This window comes from Stenella coeruleoalba (assembly GCF_951394435.1).
Source record: "Stenella coeruleoalba genome assembly, chromosome: 15".
NCBI classification, from domain to species: Eukaryota; Metazoa; Chordata; class Mammalia; order Artiodactyla; family Delphinidae; genus Stenella; species Stenella coeruleoalba.
The window spans coordinates 32,252,204-32,267,300 of NC_137161.1; the positions used below are offsets into that span (position 1 = coordinate 32,252,204).

Sequence of the window (15,097 nt, forward strand, 5' to 3'; positions counted from 1 at the left end):
AATCTGTCTTCTAAATTCTCTCCATTTTTGTGCTTACGGTATCTCAACCTCAACATGGAATTAATCATATATCATTTCAAGAGTCACTTTCAGATTCAGGCTTGCACTCCCATTTTTGTACAGCCAGCACAGAGACTGGCTGAGTGGGCGGAAGACCTTCTTCTGCACACACTGGACCATCCCTGCTGCAGAGTTCAGTCAAAGTATTGTGTCAGGAACCTGCCTAGGAGCTGGATCCAGAGCTGGTAACCTACAGTCAGCATTAAATGAGATTCTGGAGATGACCTCTTTCATCTCAGCCTGTGACTCATACGTGGAAATTCAGTTAACAAAGGGATGGAAAGACCTTGCATCTATATGAAATTCTGTTCCAAGAGCTGACCACCTGCTTCTTGGAGGCAAACCCCTGCCTACTTCCCTCTATTCGATAACTACTTATTCTTTTCAAGTTCCAATGAATCCCTCACCTCCCGCCAATTTGTTTTATCTGAAGAAAGTGCCAAACACATTTTTTTTTACACCAGCTTATCTCTCGGGAATATTGTCCTGTATTTGGAGTTCTTTAAGCATCTGTAAAGGAGTAAGTGGTTCAAGCAACCCAAGGAGGTGATGTGTAGCCTGGTTGGTGTACCTCAGGAGAGAGGCTGACCTGGTGACCAGAAGGCATTTGGTTCCTGGGAGGCATGAAGAAGGACCACTGCTCAGGATCAGCCAGCTGGAACTTGTGTGATGATTGCACACTCTGGCCTTGGACTTGCTTTGCCTTTGAATATGAGAAAGCCCTTTTCCCCACCGCTTACTTTTCCTAGGGCCAGGGTCCCCTCTTCATAATCTGCTTTCCCACATGGCTCCAGCATCACATATAAATAGTTCCATGTATGTTCAAACCAAATGTGCTCAGACCTCTCCCTGAGGGGGCATTTCTCTCAATAGGAGAAAAGAAAGGCAGGAGTGCTAGAGTGACCCTGGTGTAATTCTGATTTCTCTGGAACCCTGGGGTCTAGATTATGAAGTCCCTTGGATGGATGCACTCTTTGCTTGCCAGAAGGAAGGAAGGTATCTTTTGTGCAGATTAAGATTCTCCCAGGAGGTCAGAAACCAGTTTAAATGGCCCTTTAAACATTCTTAGAGGAAGTCCCCTCCTTTGGACACAGGAGGGCAGTTACTGAATGCAGCTCACTAGACCAGAGTGAGACCTGGGGGCAATGTTGTGGCTCCAGCAAATGTTAGTGTTAGCTGTGCATCCTTAAGCAAGTCATTTCCTCATTTGAAATTCAGATCTTCTCACCTAAGAAAGGAGTGAGTTGAGTTACATGTCCTAAAATGCCTTTTCCTGCTTTGGTGTCCTATTGAGGTGTAGTTGTGTGTGTGTGTGTGTGTGTGTGTGTGTGTTTTCCTGAGCCCAAGGGAGAGATAACAGTTAAATTGAGGAGATACGATTCAAAGCCAAAAATTTCCCCTAGAAATAGAACTACTTTAAGTCTTCTAACCACCTCATGTGTCACTTTTTCCTTCAGAAGTCTGCAATTGGTTTTTATCCATGAAGGGCCTGAAGCCATCTTTTGATTTCAACTTGAGAATCAACTTATTTTTGATGTTGGATGCTGAAAGAAAAATCTAATAGCTTCATCACAAAGCCATCCTTCTCTTATTCTGGCCAAGGAAATGGATCCATTTTGCCAAAGGAGATTAAATTTCCAATATATAATAGTATATATGAATGTTTATATATCTCAGTGCATTAAAAGTATCTTAAGCTTAGTATTAATTAGTCTTGAAAAGAAAAGTGTAAGCACAAGTGCAATTAATTTATTACGTTAACACCAGTTAGAGGAATGAACAGTCTCCATGCAAACAGCAGTTTTCATTAAACAAACAAGATGATTTTAAAATGAAAGGGTAACGTGAACATGGAGTAGCGGTTCTTTGATTTATTTGCATGCATGAGTACACTCCTGGGCTGGCAGCTTGAGGGACGTGACCAAGATGAGACTCGTTGCTGGTGTGAGCTGCCACTGTTCTAAAAATGCCTTCAAGAACTTCCTTCTCTGTTGCAAGGTTGAATTGTTTAAATGGCTATCACTTCATTGATATCTAAATATACTAACATATAGAAGATTAGCAGGGAAAATGCTTCAACAGTGTGGTTAAGATTCCATATGTTAATAATTTCATTTGATAACAGCATAACACTTTAATTCACTGGAAAATCACAAATCTCACCAATAGTTACAAAAGTTGTTTCAGTTAAATTTAAATGAAGGGAGGATGGTATGTTTTAGTATAAAAAGGAAAAAGGGACTGAATTCTTTTGACAGACACAACTGGTAACAGTGTACTCTTAAAGAATCATCTTTAGGAGAAGAGTCAGGACAGGGGTAATAAATAAAAATGCAGTTATCATATTTGTGAAAATGCAGATAACCCCAAAATATTTACTTGCTTGGCTTTAGAATGCATTGTGTAATTTTGTCTAATCAGAATTTATAAACAATTTGGCTTAGCCTAATATTAAAGTGAATTTGCATTTTCTGAGGGTACAATGATTGGGCTGAAGGTGAACATGCTGGGTGGTGATGGAGGAAAATGTTGGTTGAAACATCACTGTTGGATTAAAAACACCAACAATTAATTAAACACACACACATACACACACAGACAAGCAAACAACTAAATAACCCCGTCACTATAGAAGAGCAGGAATTGCCCAAATGTGGGTCATTTGGGTCAATCCCAAACCATTTGTATAGACTCTGCTTCAAAATGAATCAGGAAGAAATGAAGACAACTACGCACAATTACCACAGGTGTGTGATTATACAAACAGACTTAGGCAGCCCTGGGATGTGCTGTTTAGCAACATGCAGGGAAGACTATCAACACTTCTATGACCACAGGGATACTGAAAGTTTGGAGTGGGGTGTGGGTAACTGAGACTCTGAAGTTGAATCTTTCTGATTATAACCCAGGACAAGGATTCCTTTTTTGCCCTGATGTAGATGGACTGCACTGAGAAGAGTTCAGGGATCACTGGTCCATAGACTAAGGATGAAAAAGTGGGAGTGTTTCTCCATAATAAGCCACAGTGGATGGGGTCCAAACAAATCATTCAATATCTCTTATCCATTCTCATCACTTGTATAGTTGAAAAGCACTTTTACAAACTATGACCTCAGTGGGCTTGCCCAACAGTCCTGTAAGGCAGGCAGAGAAAATATTTTCATCATCCTTGTTTCGTTGAACAAAACTGAGATGCAGAGACAGTAAACATCTAGGTCACATGAGTTAGGACTTGAACCCAGGTCTTTGGATTCCAAGTAGAGCTCGTCTTTGCAAGAAAGGGTGTGTTCTAGAAAAGTGGCCCAGGCCTTAGCAAAATAGCCACACAGATTACGTTCATTGCCAGTGGCAAACTCGACCCCTTTCTCTGTCCCCTTACTCACTGACACTAGAGCTGCTGACATCCTTCACATTAAGGTTTCAGGAACTGGATGTGTTCCTCATTTCAGGATTGTCTGTCTTCACCCAAAAGAATGATGAGTTTTCAAGCATCAGTGGAAAAGAAAATTTTTTGGTTCTTTCCTTTGAAATTACACCGTTATAGATAACCAATGACCTGGTTATGAGAAAAATTCTTTTCTGGCAGCCAGAATCCTAGAGAATGTTCTAGGGAGGTCATAAGATCTGGGTGGGAAAGCTCAGTGTGATGGCGTGAATTGTCTTCCCATGAGGCTGTAAACCCCACCCTCTAATTCACCCTTTTATCTCCATTGTGCTGCATTCTGTAGGCTTTGACTTTCCTGCACTGGCCAGATATAAAATGAGGGAAGATGAAGAATGAGTCTAGATAATCATCTGTGGCCTCTGTTTGACCACCTAAATATCTGGATATAGCTTAATGACTCCAATGGCTTCTGCCATTTCATTTTGCTATTTAAATATTTTTGCACAGTAGGTAATCAGTAAATGTCAGCTCCTGTTGCCCTTATCTAATCTCGCTGGTGTGGTTGTGCACACAGTAGGTGTTGAGCAGCTATCAGTAAATGTCAGCTGCTGTGGTTTGTGTCTAGTTGCATCACATTTTATGACTCCAGAAGCATCCAGCTCCTTGAGAGCAGTGAGGTGTGAACACAGTTGTCCTTTCCCCAAGCAGTCTGTGAACTTGGTTATTGGTGAATTGTGCTCTAAGTACTGGCTTTTGGGTTTTCAATTACGAAACACCAGTGGGTCACTTCAGCCTGATACAATCCACCTCTTCCGTGGCCAGCAGGCCGCTGGTTTTGAGGTCATGGTCAGCGCTGGACTTGCTCCCGCCATGGGAGGGCCGCCAGTGGAGCAGCAGCATCTTCTTGAAGTACTTCATGGTGTTGTTCTTGACGGCCACAAAGCAAACGGTGTTGATCATGCTGTTGCTCATGGCGATGCACTCGACGACATAAAAGGCTGTGAGGTAGTGCTTCTCCTTCACGAATACAGTGGGGAAGAAGTCGCGCACGATGGTGAAGCCGTAGAAAGGCGCCCAGCACAGCACGTAGGCCGTGAGGATGCACATGAGCACCAGCACCGTCTTCCGGCGGCACCGCAGCCGCTTCCGGATCTGTTCCGTCTGGAAACCAGGGACTGCCTTGAACCAGAGCTCCCGGGAGATCCTGGCGTAGCACAGGGTCATGGTGACCACCGGGCCCAGGAACTCGATGCCGAAGATGAAGAGGAAGTAGGATTTATAGTAGAGCTGCTGGTCCACTGGCCAGATCTGGCCGCAGAAGATCTTTTCCTGGCGTTTGACAATAAAGAGGACGGTTTCCGTTGTGAAGTAGGCTGATGGGATGGCGATGAGAATGGATACGATCCAGACCAAAGCGATCAGGAAGGAGGCTGTTTGATAATTCATCCGTGGTTTCAAGGGGTGAACGATAGCGAGATATCTGGTGGGGGAGGGAAGCTATCAGTAATAATGATGTGTGCTTGTAATCATTATTGGTTTTTAACTAACCCAAACACCCACAGTAGCAGACAAAATGGCACAATGACTCCCCACGTACCTAATTTTCCAGCATCAACGTGCTTCTTCTTATTTTAGCAACATCATTTGGCATTTGGAGGAGAGGAGTGATTTAGTGTAAACAGCACAGGATTTGGGTCAAACAGACAGAATAAATCTTGGCTGGAGTGAATCACTCAGTCTCTCTGAGATTCATTTCCTCAGGTGCAACATGAAATAAAATGACACCTACCTTGCAGGGCTGCTGTGAATATTAAATATTATAATGTTTGTGAAATGCTTGGCATGTACTAGGTGTGGCATGTACATGTGGCCTATCATGATTATAAGCCCTATTGATACCACCTTGGCTTTCCAGCTTGCCATTCTGCCTAAGAACATAATTCTTTCAAAACCCTTCAATCCAAATATCTTCTAGTGTAGAGGTGAAAGAAGAGCTGTGGACTAGGAATTTTTCTCTCCTCCCCTCAGGTGTCATCCTGCATTACAGAGCAGGAGTGGACTAAGGGTAGAATCTGAGGAATCTAGTGAGGTGTAAATGACTTGCCCAAGCTCACTTGGTGCAGGGAACAGAATCCAGGCTCCTGATACAAAACTTTTACACCCAACTCCCTGGGCTGTCTCAAGCTCAGATGAGAAGGTGTGTAAAGTTGCCTTGACACCATAAAGCAGCACACAGCATAAAACTTTTATCCTGCTCTTTCCAATGAGCAACGCTGCCTGGGAAAGAGGTTGGAGCCCTTTGTGGGAAATGAGCTCATTTGTGTAGGTTGAATACCTTCTTTCCAGAAAAACCTAACAACACCTATTTAGGTAATTTAGTGCCCTGGAATCATTCCTGTGCATTTTATGGAGTGAGAGGGAGAAGTGGTGGAGGAAGGTGGAGGAAGAGGTGGTGGAGGAAGGTGGAGGAAGAAAAGAGGCATGAAGGGTAGGGAAGAAACAATACAACCTTGGAAATGAATATGTACCCCTTACCTGGAGCTTGAGTCAGGTTATGACCAAGAGCAGGAAGCCACCCATAGAAATTCTATCCAATTTACCCTTCTATTGTAACAAGACCCTTTGGTCACCTTTCCAAGTTTCTGACTTGACCAAGAAGGCCTTCTGCCATGTTATTTCTGTCTGTCCCTGACAATATGTCTGTCATAAGATTGTTTTATTGGCTCTTGCCTTCCCCTTGCCCACTGGCAGCTCTGACTCTATAGACTTCAATTAGGAGATCTCATGGCAGCCTGGCTCTCCCCAGCTTGCAGCTTTCTGAAGACATGAGATAAAGTTGCATCCCATCCCAACCAGTGGCTACACCCTAGCTGTATATATTAATAAGCAGTGCTTACTGGAGTTCTTCACCCATCCATGGGACCCAGCTTTTCCAAGTTAACCTGCGTGACTTGCCTGGGTAGCGCAAGGCTCACAGGGCTGGAGATTGGGACAAATGGGCTAGCCAATCTTTCACTGGGGCAGGGACATCTCACAATCACTGTCTCTCTGTGATACTGAGTGTATCAGCTTCCTGTTGCTGCTGTAACAAATTACCACAAACTCAGTGGCTTAAACAACACAAATTAATTATCTTACAGTTTTGGAGGTCAGAAGTCTGACATGTGTCTCACTGGGCTAAAATCAAGTTGTTGGTAGGACTGTGTTCCTTTCTGGAGGCTCTGAGGGGAAAATCTCATTTGTTTCTTGTCTAGGGCTGCCTGCATTCCTTGGTTTAGGGCCCCCTTTCATGTTCAAAGCCACCAGTAACCAGTCAAGCCCTTCCCACAACACATCACTGACACTGACTTTTCTGCCTCCTTCTTGCACATCTAAGGACCACTGGGCCCACCTGGATAATCCAGTCTCATGTCCTTATTTTATGATCAGCTAATTAGCAACCTTAATTCCATCTGCTATCTTAATTCCCCTTAGGCATAACGTATTCTGGGGATTAGGATGTGGATATTTTGGGGGTGTCATTATTCTGCCTATCATACTGAGTCCAAAGTCCTTAGATAATGCAGAACTAATTCAAGACTTAATAACTCTCTCAGTCTGGTTCTTGCATGAAAAGTATCTCAGTAACCAATGTCAAAGAGAACTTCCACAGCCCTGCTTAATCTGTTGTCAACTCCTAAATTCTAATTCCTTATCCTATAGGATGCTCCAAAATTCAGAGTTGTCATCAGCTAAATAATAAAATAAAGAACATTGGCCTAGGCATTATTCAGAAGCCCTGGATTTCAGCTGTGCACCTAAATTCTTGAATAAATTACTTATGCTCCTGGGACTTAGTTTCTTCATCTGTGAAAGGGAGATAAAAATAACTTTACAGACAATCTTGTAGGCTTTTTGAAAGATTCTATTTGAGAAGGTAAATGTACATAAAGCATGGTGGAAGCTATAATACTTTGTTTAAACCCATCTTTTCGCATGACTCATTCATTGGCAAGAGGGATATCTGCAAAGTCTTTGTTGCCATCTATCTGCTTGGATGTGTGTTTCTTGAGGTCAACACTCTTTTTCTGGGTTCTCTATGACTTCAAATATCATCCCTTCTAGGCCCTCTGCACATGAACCTTGCTCTTCTGCTGCTACCTGTGTCAGGGTTTGCAGGTTTATCTAATTCTGAGTAAGCTGTGGTCCCCATGCCTACAGATACAAGCCCATTATTTAATTAGTGTCATCTCAGCAAAAGTGAGAGTTTGGACATCATTCATCTTTCTTATCATTTTGCCTTATTTTTCAGTTGGTTTGAAACTGAGTGAGAAAGAGGGGTGCTATTTATTTATTAGGGTCCTGGATTGTAAGGGCTGAAATTCCATATGCTGCTTTGACATCTACAGGGCCCCAAAAGCCTAGCTGTGAGTTCCTCTGTCTTCACCAGATATATCCCTCCACCCAGTGAGAAACGCTCTTGTCCTGCTAGTTCCTCTATCAGTGGGAATAGCTGCACCCCCAATCCTCAACCTAATGGGTTTCACCTCCCTGCCAGTTGGCAAAATCATCCAAACAAGTCAATCACATCCTCCCATGGGAGCCAAGGGTCACCTCAGCCTCTTGTCACTATAGACCCTGCTGCTCACATCCCCTGGTGGTTCATTCTATTCCCAAGCACAGCTCCCACGTGACCCTGCCTGGTGTGCAGTGTCCTCCTCCCCTGGGCTGGCAGTATATGAGACCAGCCAAGTGCTTTCACCCTCATTGTTCTAGTTTGAGGTGTTGTGGGTTCAGTTATCTACTACTATTGGTGCTGGAGAGTCCTGCATTCATCAACGGGGTGAATAGGAGGTGGTCAGAATAGCACACTTGAATTGCAATGCCTTCCTCATGAAGCGTTCCCAGACTGCATCACTAACATAATCATCTGTCTTTCTCTGAGTTACTCTTCACTTATCACTAGATTATTCTAGTTTTTGTGTGGAAGAAAAGCTCCCTGAGGTCAAAGACTGTGTCTTCTACTACTTTATGTTTCCATACGTATAGGTTGGGCACAAAGTAGAACCCAGCAACCTGTAGATCTACCAGGTTGTAGCAGATGCTGTTGGTGCCCCTCTATTATCCCTTTGCTTTTATCACTTCACTGTATGCCTGTCCACTGCCACCTGCTAAAACCTGCATTTCTTTGTTGGAAGGCCTTCTGTGGCTTCCAGATTCCTCTTGGTAACTTGCACAGAATTTCCAGAGTGGCCCTCACAAATGACTTATGAGGGTTGGTGTATAAATATCCTAGTTCCCTCCCACCCTCTCACTCCTGGGAGAACTCTGAGGTGTGATCTACACCAGCTCCAAGAGTTCTGTTGCAGGAATAAGCATCAGCTGTGCACAGTGGAAACTTGTTGAATAACACAGCTTGTATTGACTGCCTTCCCTTGACTGCCTCATTTCCTATCTTCCTATAGGTGCTTACTGAGGGCTACCTGCACATGAATCCTTGTCTCAGGGTCTATTTTAGGGGTAAACCACACTAAGGCACAGGTTTGAGGCTCTGCACTAAGCACTATGGAAACATGAAGATAGGAGTGGTTATTATGCTTAAAACACAATGTCCTTTGGAAAAGACCGTCTGTGTCCCCAGACACAGCATGAGATTAAAAGACAGATTGGCATCAGATTACAAAGACTCTGGGGTGCTAGACTCAGGATTTGGCATGTATTCTATAGGCATCGAAACTTTTGGAGGTTTTGTAAGGAATGAGATATATTAGAAAGACTCTTCAGTGGTGATATTCTGATGCTTAATATGGATGAGTATAGATTCCAAGGGACAGTCAGGGGCTCCTGAAGGGGTGAAGAGACAAGTTAGAGGAGCATTATGATGGTCCAGCCATGACTTGCCAAGAGATGAAGCTGGAGGGACTATTGCCAGGACCTGGGGTAGGGCTGCACCTGGTGTAGGGGTGTGTGGGTGGCAGTAGAACAGGGAGAAAGGAAAAGAATGATGGTAGTATCTCCTGCTTGGGTGACTGGGAGATGGTGGAATGGCTGACAGAGCTGGAAGCTGACTGAGGCAGAGCTGGTTTGGGGTGGAAAATGAACCACTCTGTATTGTAACAGAATGGTTGCTTCCTGAGAATCTCCCATGTTACAAAAGAAAGAAGAAACAAGAAAGAAAGAAAGAAAGAAAAGAAAGAAAGAAAGAAAGAAAGAAAGAAAGAAAGAAAGAAAAAAGAAAGGAAGGAAGGAAGAAGGAAAGAAAGAAAGAAAGAGAAAGAAAGAAAAACCCCACAACTACATTAGGAAGACAAAGGTTTCAATGGAACAAAGGTGATGAGAACAGTGGTAACTCACTTGAGTAAACATCAGAATCATTCAGGGTTGGGTAAAATGCAGATGCCTAGGTCCTAGCTCAGGGGATTCCCATTCAGTAGGGGCCCAGGAATCTGACTTTGTACCATTGTACCAAACATACTTTGTATCATTTCCCCTGGGGAATTTTGTGCGTTTGGTTAATAGGTAAGTTTCATAAACACTGGGTTCAGAGCTTACGAGCCTCAAAGTTGTGATAACAAAATTGTTTTTTCTTGCAGGAATTAAGTTATAAATAGGAAGATGCCTCTTATACCTGTATGTGTATTATATTATCATAAATGAAAAATAATCACCGGGTTGATTAAAAAGGACCACAGACCTAAATAGCACTGAGAATAAGGGAAAAACTGGAGTTGAAAGGAGATAAAAGGGAAAAAGATGATTAAAAACACATCATCAAAATGAGCATAACTCACAATGGTGGACCAAGAAGATGTGACACAAATTGCCCCCCTCAAGCAGAGCCACTGGTAGTCCAGTGCTGGCCTACAGCTATTTACATAAATAAAACATGTATCAGATTTGTCTGAAGCTGCTATTAGAAATTTTACTTTATAAATTTACAATAGATCAAGGACTTACAGAACATCTCATGCAAATATATGCAAATAAGCACATGGATGTATGCAAAAAAGAAAGGCAAGAATGTCCTTCCCTCTTTTTTGCAACTGAACCCTGTAATCTTATTTTAAAATCAGCTCTGCCACAAAGTCACCAAAAACAAGAGTACATACTGTATGATTCCATTTTTACGAAGTTAAAAAATAGGCAAAACTAAACTATGACGCTAGAAATCAGATCAGTGGTTGCCTGGGATGGGAGGAATGACTGGTAAGGAGCACAAGGAAACTTTCTAGGGATGGAAATGTTCTATATCTTTAGGTAGTGGTTACAGGAAAAACTTTGCACATGCTATCTTGACTTGAAGCTGCCTTGGCTAACCTAGTTAATGTGGCTTCTAAGTAGTAACCTGCCTAAAATGCTGCTTTTGCTTTTGTGTTTGGTGAGGTTCATGGTTATATGACATGCCTGTATCTGAAGCAGATGTGGTGTATGGGGGCATGGCCCAGAGCTGGGAGGCTCAGGAGCCTCACTCTTGTCCACATTTGGGAGAACATGAGCCACAACTGGAGAAACCAAGTCTCCTTTTGCCTCGATAGATGGGCACGCATTTGAATCTGGAGTAATGCCAACGTTTAGAGCTGAAGTGAGGAAAGAGGCAACCTGGGCCACCTCCCTGTTTACCCCTACCCAACATCCTCACCTGTCGATAGCGATGGCCAGCAGGGCATTGGTGGAGACATAGAGTGAGACGGTACGCAGGTAGTTGACAGAGGCACAGAGCACATGGCCGTGCTTCCAGGAGAGCTGGCGCACCACATAGTAGTCCATCTCGAAGGGGCAGCAGACAATGGCCACCAGGAAGTCGGAGATGGCCAGGTTAGCAATGAGCAGGTTGGTGAGGTTGCGCAGCTTCTTATAGCGGGCAAGGGCAGTGATAAAGACAAAATTGCCAATGCCACAAATCAGCATGATGCCCACAAGTGCCACCCCGATAATGATCTTGGCTGCAAAGAAGGTGTGAGTCTTGGTCATATCCTCATCCTCATCTAGAGGGAGGTCGTAATCACCATAACTGAAGTTGAAGGGGAGGGAGGAGGCATGGTCTTGGGGTATACTGAAGTTAGCTGCAAAACTAGTGTTTCCATTCTGGGCTGCCATGGTGAAGCTTGCCAGTGAGTGGTATGCAGGAGTCTCTGCGGTCTGCGTACTCTGAGCTGGGGGTCCAGACCCTCTGCTTTCATGAGGTCAGAGATCTTAGCACCCTGCCCACATCTGTGGGGAGTCAAGACGCCATCATGGATCCTGGAAGGAGACACAACCAGTTGATAAAATATAGGAGAACACCTGGTAGCATCCTCCCAGAGTTCTCCCAGGTATAGGCCAACCAGACACAGTGTCTAACCCACAGACAGAACTACCCGCGGCACAGAGGGGAGGACACATGAGTTCCGGAAATTGGGAAACCCTCTATTGGCTGTTTGGCTATCGAGAGGGACTGGGCATGGGATGGATTGGACTCCCCAGAGACACCCAAGAAGAATGTGTATCTTTGCCCTTTGTCCAGGGACCAGGACCAGTTTGACTGCCCAGTCCCCCTCCCCCCAGCAGCCCCCACAGGGGTCTTCTGTAAGTTTTTCCCAGCTGCTCAGGCAGCTGACCCAGGACTCTATGGCAGTCACAACATTGTGCCAGCTGTTGGCCAGGGACAATGAAGCCAGAGGATGGTGATACAGCAGGGTCCTTCCCCCAAAGCAGGGACTGCTCCCTCTGTCCTGGCCAGTCCACAGACTTGGAAGTCACAATTTTCACACGGACAGGCTGAGTCAACTTGGGCCAGTGATTTATGCTCTCTGAATCCCAGTTTTCCTGTAAACCAAATTCCTGTTGCCTAGCCCAGGGCCTGGCACAGAGTAGGGGCTGGATAGGAATCTGCTGAAGGAATGAATGAGGATCCTGACCAGGACTCTGCAGGTGGAGGGGCCTGTGGGTGAGAGGTAATTCTGCTGCGCTACTGGGCCGCTCTAGAAAGAAGTCCTCTGTCTGCTCCCCTTCCCTGTCTCCACTCTTTTGAGCTGTCCCTTCACCAGGCCCCTAGCTCCCCTTCCAGAATCAGCCTTGATTGGGAGGTACCACATCTTGTCACCAAAGTCTGTGTCCTCTGAAAGTGGTGGCTGCTCCAAGACCTCGCTTAACTGAAAACAGCCACCCAAGGGGCGTGGGGGAAGTGTCAGTGAGGACCCAGGAGGGCCTGAGGGCTGACCTGTCTCTTATGGCCTAAGTTCTCTACATTCTTGGTGCCTCCAGATGCCTGCGGGGGAGGAAATAAAGTCTCTGAAGTACTGAGCCCTCAGGAGATGGGGCACTATTGGGTTCGCTGTGTCTGACCGACTGGAAAAAGAACCCAGATCCAGCACCTGCGGAATGGGGTTCCCGGCCATCCAGCCATGAACCACCTTCCCCCACCTCTTAGCACACCTGGAAAGGACTCCAAGTGTGGGGGCTGTGGGATGCTGGAAGCAAGAAGTGGACCAAACTGGACAGTAGGTTTGGCCCAGCCCTCTGAGAAGAGAGGGAGAACGAAGGACAGGAACTTCTCCCGGAAGGGACAGCAGTCGCAGGGTGGCGGGGACACTCCAACCTGCGGCGCGCCTGCCTACTATATACCCGAGGGGAGGCTCAAAACCGCAGCTGGGGGCGTCCTCTTTTTGGGTCGCCTCTCCGTCTCACGCGACACCCCAACCCCCACAGACACTGCACAGCCTGAGACGGAGAAGCGGGAGTTGCGCCCTCTCGGCTTCTACGTTCGGCTGCTCTTAGGTCCCGGGACCCGCGAGGAGACAGCGGGCGCCCGGGCTAGAGCAGGTCCCCTCCCCGTTACCGCTGGATGCACTCGCTGCCCTTGACCAGCCCGCTCCAAGATCCCTGTCCTTCCTCTCCCTTATTAACCACCCGGCACGGCCGCGCGGCTCCCGGAGGCGCTGCCCCAGCAGGGGCGGAAATCGTCGGAAATTTAAGCTCGAGAAGCAAAGCCTGTGGGATCTCCGGGCGGGAAGAAAACTGGGGGTGGAGGGAGGAGACGGTGAACGGGAATTTTCCCAGAGAAAATTCCTCCCCTTTCCCGCTCACCTTCCCGAGGGTGTCTCCCGTCCACGCCCTCCCCTGCAGTTTGGCGCCCGCCCACCCACTGGCTCCCTCGGTCTGCGGCCTCACTGCCCAGTCCCAGCCTACGGTCCCCGGCCTGGTCATCTGAGGGCATCCACACCTCTAGTGCGAGCCAGCCAGGGCGCATCCCTAGGGCGGCAGCAGGCAAAGCGTCCCGAAGACCCCAGAGAAAGAAGTGGGCATCGGACCCCTCAGCCCGGGCGACGCCCCCCACCCGGCCACTGGAACCCCGGGACTGCGCGGAGCTCTGCACCTACGGGCTTCCGCGCTTCCCTGTCCACCTGGCGGTCTCGGGGACCCGCACTTGCACTGCGCAGGAGGTGTTCCTCTTTCTTCCTGGCTCAGCGCGCTTCCCAGGCGAGTCGCGGTCTCCGGGTTTCCGCTAGAGTTGGCGCTCCGCCCGCGAAGCTCTTCCCGGCTTCTGGGGCGCGGCCGAGTGCTCCCGCCCCGCGCTCGGCTCCGCCCCGGGGTCCCCGCCTGTCTCTGCGCGGAGGCGAAGGGTGGGCACTCGGCTCCTGCAACTGGTGCTCCCCGGGCGCCGGACGCATGGAGCTCTAGCCTCCTTGGCGCGGGTGGGTCCCTCTAGAGAGTTTCTGAGCCCTCCGTACCCCCGTGTGAATGGAACGCAGTAGCCTTTTATTTTTTTTAAACATCTTTATTGGAGTATAATTGCTTTATAATGGTGTGTTAGTTTCTGCTTTATAACAAAGTGAATCAGCTATACATATACATACATGCCCATATCCCCTCCCTCTTGCGTCTCCCTCCCACCCTCCCTACCCCACCCTGTAGGTGGTCACAAAGCACCGAGCTGACCTCCCCGTGCTATGCAGCTGCTTCCCACTAGCTAGCTAATTTACATTTGGCCTTCTAGATAATGCGATTCCGAAGAACCCGGGAGGCCCTCTGCACCCCTAGGTGGCGCCCCAAGGGGGTCGCCAGTGAAGGAGCCGAGGATCCGAGGATCCTGTCTTCCAGGGAGTCCAGTGACAGCGTCCGCTCCTGCTACACAGTGACTCCTTCTGGAGGAGCCCAGGGTGCATTCCATCGTTCCGGGAGCTGGTGCTGGGGATACTCCGGCGAGTGCAGAATGGGACTTTAGGATTGTGGGGGAGGAGACCCCCGGGAGGAAGCTGGGGACCGGGGGCAGCTTACCCTGCTCAAAGCTCCGATCCCGAAGTCCTCACTAAAACCTGAGATGTCCACAACTGCCAAAGTCCTTGGTCATTCAAAGACCATCCCAGCTGGGCCTCCTCCTGTCTTTAGGGGAACGCCCGAGCCCTCCACTTTGTTTACAACAGGCTCTGATTTTAGGCAATTTCTATTGCCTCTCTGGTCCTTGGTTTCCTTACACATTGAGCAAGGGGATTAAACTCTCAGGACCTGCGAATTCTGATGACTGGTAGCTGCAAAGCACAGAGGGAAGCTCTGGCTTTACAGAATTGGAACTGGAAACTGTGGCAGGAGACTGAAGGTCTAAAGGGATTCCCTGCTGTTAAATCTCAGCCAATGATTATTGACAGCTTGGAATATGGACTCTGCTTTGTCAGCTCTTCCCATCTTTCCAGAGAG

The 15,097-nt window shown here is 47.0% G+C and overlaps 1 protein-coding gene across 1 annotated transcript; it reads right to left on the reverse strand.

Moving 5' to 3' along the window:
* Positions 1-4,228: 4,228 nt before the first annotated feature.
* PROKR2 (prokineticin receptor 2) lies at positions 4,229-11,621 on the reverse strand (the record flags this gene model as incomplete). Its single annotated transcript, XM_079944917.1, has 2 exons — positions 11,064-11,621; positions 4,229-4,925 (listed from the first exon to the last, which is right to left on the reverse strand). The coding sequence occupies exons 1-2, from the start codon at positions 11,519-11,521 to the stop codon at positions 4,229-4,231; spliced, it is 1,155 nt and encodes a 384-aa protein (XP_079801043.1). The 5' UTR covers positions 11,522-11,621.
* Between the last annotated feature and the right edge of the window lie 3,476 nt (positions 11,622-15,097).